The sequence below is a fragment of the Phragmites australis genome, chromosome 9 (assembly GCF_958298935.1).
Source record: "Phragmites australis chromosome 9, lpPhrAust1.1, whole genome shotgun sequence".
In the NCBI taxonomy this organism is placed as follows: Eukaryota; Viridiplantae; Streptophyta; class Magnoliopsida; order Poales; family Poaceae; genus Phragmites; species Phragmites australis.
The window spans coordinates 8,928,962-8,933,252 of NC_084929.1; the positions used below are offsets into that span (position 1 = coordinate 8,928,962).

At 45.4% G+C, this 4,291-nt stretch overlaps 1 protein-coding gene across 1 annotated transcript; it reads right to left on the reverse strand.

The window, feature by feature from the left end:
• Positions 1 to 1,336: 1,336 nt before the first annotated feature.
• LOC133927947 (protein RALF-like 33) lies at positions 1,337 to 1,965 on the reverse strand. The gene has a single exon (XM_062374264.1). It carries the CDS (start codon positions 1,963 to 1,965, stop codon positions 1,573 to 1,575), a length of 393 nt encoding a protein of 130 aa, XP_062230248.1. The 3' UTR covers positions 1,337 to 1,572.
• Between the last annotated feature and the right edge of the window lie 2,326 nt (positions 1,966 to 4,291).

A 4,291-nucleotide genomic window follows, 5' to 3' on the forward strand; every position in this document is an offset into this window, starting at 1 on the left:
CAAAAATAAAGTGGAAGAAGGAAATTGCATGTAGGGGTGGAAATTGGATCCATAACAATTGAATAATCCCAAAAATGGATATGAATGCATGTTTTTTGAACGAATTGAATGCAGATACAAATTTGAACATTCTCCTATACGGATGCAGATAGAATATTGTACCGAATCCAAATCTTGATTCGGATGAATGCTGATATCCTACAACGTAAAAAAGTTTCATTTAGAAAATTATTACTGAATAACAGATAACCCGTTTTCCCAATATTTGTATCTGAGAGAACACGTATGCGGCAAGAAAATGCACATTCAAATGAGAAAACGAGTACTAATTCTGATAGTATTCGAATTTATTTTGTCAGATATGAATACGAATATGATTATACTAAGATGTATATTGGGCGGAAAAATTGAATAATGTCCTGATTCCTGGTCATCTTAATTTGTATTGGAATGCGTATATTTGAAATACTGATGATGTTTCTTTCAGATACAGTTGTTGGGTAAAGTGGATTATCCGTATCCATTCTTCACCTCTGACTGTAAGTTTTGAACATACAAATGAGTTCCAAATAAAACTGAATTCAGAATTAAGTTAATTATTGCAGTTATCTACAATAAAACAAAATTTTGGAACATTAAGTTCAAATTTTAAATTAATAATAATTTCTTAAGTAAATGACGAACAAATAAATGCATGCTTGGACTAAAATTATACACACTTCCTATGTATCAGGCGCTGAAATCTGTGAGAGATTTCAGGCGCCCGTGTGAACATGCCGCCATTGGATTAGGGGAGAGGGGTTTTCAGGGTGGGTGGTTGGGGCTGCCAGATTTAGAGAGAGGCTAGGGGCCGCGGTCGAAGCGGAGGTGGGCGGTGGCTTGGCTATGTGGCAAGGCAACAACGACGACGCCAGTGCCGTGGGCAGTAGGTGGGCGGTGGACAGGGTTTTCTGCAGGGGACTGTAAAAATGGATTGGTTAACGTGGTGGGTGTGGATCTGGCGACGGGGACACCGCCGGAGACGGGAGGAGGTGGGCGGCGCTGGAGAGCGAGGCGAGGCATCGGCGGCGGGTCTGTCGCATAAGCCACGGGAGGTTAACGATGACGCCTTGACCGCTCAATCTACATCCAACATCCCACACTTATCGACTGAGAATGAAAGAAAAATCAGGCATGTGAAAAAAAATATCCCCAACATTAAAACATAACCTTAAATAAAATCAGAGCGTTATTAGTATACATAAAAAGGGGAACAAATTATTTATAATATCTAGACCGTGCATATGCACGGATTGATGGACTAGTACTTTCGTAATCACAAATCCCGAAAACCCGCATCGCAAAACCATCTAAGTTCTGAAATTAAACCAAGCGAATGCATGAACGTACGTAAAACACAGCCAACAACCTAGTTAAGCTACTTATTACACGATGATCACTGATCGCGAGCAGAATCAATTAACACATAAACGCAAACATGTCCATGCATGCATCAACACCTTGATCTCTTCCCTATATATCAGCCCTTTTCATCCTCCATCCATCCCTCAGCACCGTGGATGGATGCATGGATCAGTTGGTGTTGCGTTGGCAGCGGGTGATGGCGGAGCACCCGCGGCGGTAGGGGTTGGCGGGCTTCTGCGACGCGCAGTTGGTGTAGTAGGACTTGCCGCGCTGGTTGCACGGCACCTGGTCGGCCCGCAGCGCCGCATAGCTGATGTACCGGTTCGTCGGCTGCCGCTGCGCCAGCGCCCGCCGCAGGGCTCCCTCGCCGCCCACCTCCTCCTCCTCCACCGCGCCCACCGTGCACTGTCCCAGCGTCCCGTCGCACGAAGACGACGTCGTCCGCAGCGCCGCCAGGTCCGTCGCGGTCGGGCTGGCGGAGGCCAGCGTCGCCGATGACGACGCGCAGTACAGGAGGTACGCTGCCAGGGCCACGAGCGCCGCTGTGCCAAGGCGAGCCATGAACGACGTTGCTGTTCTTGTTGCTGCTGTCCTTGCTTGCGTGTCCTTAGTTTGTTGGAGCCTGCGGCCGGATGGCTTTCCTCTTTCTGGCTTGGCTTTCAAGTGCAGGTGGAGGGGTGGGAGAGGGGAGGGAGCGTTGGGTGGGAGAGAAACGAGGCCGTCCGCACGTTGCTTTCGCCATCGGGGAAACCACCGGGACGTGCGGCCTGGCCGGCCGATTGTTGCGTCTCCTACGCTCGCGGGTCATGGCATGCACTTCGCAGTGGACAGTGATACAGTCTAATTTTGACTCTGGTTTGAATTCAGTCATTTAACACAGCACGAAAATCGTCATCTCATACGGTTTTTCACGCGTAGCGGATATATCGTCAGAGATAACAGATGAATATCTCTGACGGGTAAGAAGTCATATTAGATAAATCGTTATGTCAAACGGTTCGACAATGGAATCGTGAGAGACAATACGTATAGGATACTTGGATTATTGCTAGGCCAATCAAGCATCTCCACAATCATCCACTACTTTTTCTCTCCTCGTTTTCTCACCATTTCACCGGCACATCACGATCCAATCCTCCTACCAACTGAGCTAGCTTCCCTTCCATGCTGAGGCTCTAGAAAATATTCCTTGTAACATGTACCTAATACATTCTCTTGGCGCCAAAATTTGAACATAACAATGAAGTTAAAAACAATCAAATTTAAACACATTTTAAATTTGAATCATACATTCACTTGCAAATTTAAGCAGAACAATGAATTAAACACACAAGAGAATTAAATTGAATAACTGAACTTTTTCATTATACACAAAAGAAGATAAGTGCATAGTAACTACAATTTAGCATTTTTTTTGAAAGTAAGGCAAGAGAGTTGCCGAAATATATTAAGAGAAGAGGATAAAAATAAAAATACCAACACCACTAAAGAACAGTACATCACCGCCAGCTCCAAAACCCCCCTTCACTGCCGGTTTTGGAGCTGACAGTGGGTAATGGGCAGTGATAGTTTGGGACTATCACTGCCGGCTCTGTGGACCGACAGAGAAAGGGGTTATCACTGCCGGCTGAAGGATTTGGCCAGCAGTGATTCCCTGGGTATCACTGCCGACTGGTGGTTTCAATCGGTAGTGATTCCCAAGACATCACTATCGGCTGAAAGCTTCAGTCAATAATGTTGTGCCTCCCCCCCTTACTCTGGCTTTGTGCTCCCTCTCTTTCCTCTCTGTCGTCCCTCTCTCTCCTCGATCTCTTCATCTCTCTCCTACTTAATACATGCATACAATGAGACATATGTAATGTAAATCAATAATAAAGGCACCTTAATTAATACATAGTAATTCATGTCACACATATGTATAATAGTTCTCACAAGTCACCACCGAAAAGTCGATCGAGTTGAGCTAGTACAGTATCCCTCTACCTCTCCTACGATGAGGATCGTATTTCTGCACGGATGGCTGATGGTGTGTGTATGTGTGGGGACGCAGGGGGGCATGGTGGTGGAGCGGAGGAACTTGCCACGCCTGATCGACCGCAGCGTTGCCTAAGCTCCCGGCTCGTTGGCGTGTCAAAGACATCGAAGTTCGAGTCATGAACGCTAGTACGATTTGAGCATTCGACCTCCTCCAGAGTGCACTGATGGGCCACCCTCTCATCCTCCACTTCCTGTGCTTGCTTACGGATGCTGCTTCTTGCTCCTTCACAGCGCACAACTAACGGGCCAGCCTCTCATCCTCCTCTTGGACGCACTGACGGGCCACTGCTTCCTGCTCCTCCTTCGCATCATCATTGGAAGGCCATTCTGTCGAAGAGTCGTCCGACAGTACCAACTCTGAAATACACCTTCATTAGTACATAGTAATTCATATTCTATATTAATCATAGTAATTAATATCCTTCATTAAAATGGTGTCATTTGGTGATATATAAGCCATTTAACCCTCTGGTAGACTTCCTCCTTATTGCATACTCTGTGCTACAAGGTACAATGTAATTTGAAGGTTTGTCACTAGTCGACGGCATCATTAGTTCATGAAACTCGCAGTTTGGGTTGATAATATGTTCCATGAAGAACTCGGTGATCTGTTCTTAAAGGACATTTATTTCTATAGGTTGAAAAGAAGGCATCGATATGTTATTTCATACCTCAAGATCATTGAACCTAACAATGTCTTTGTCCAGACTGAATCCGTGCATGAAAGTTAGAACATAAAACGAGCAGAGATTCTTGCCAGGTGGCTGGCTCATACACTTCTAGAGGAAATAATTCATCAGTGGAACAAATTGAACCTTTTTATTCAAAAGGAAATGCAAGACATGAAAAT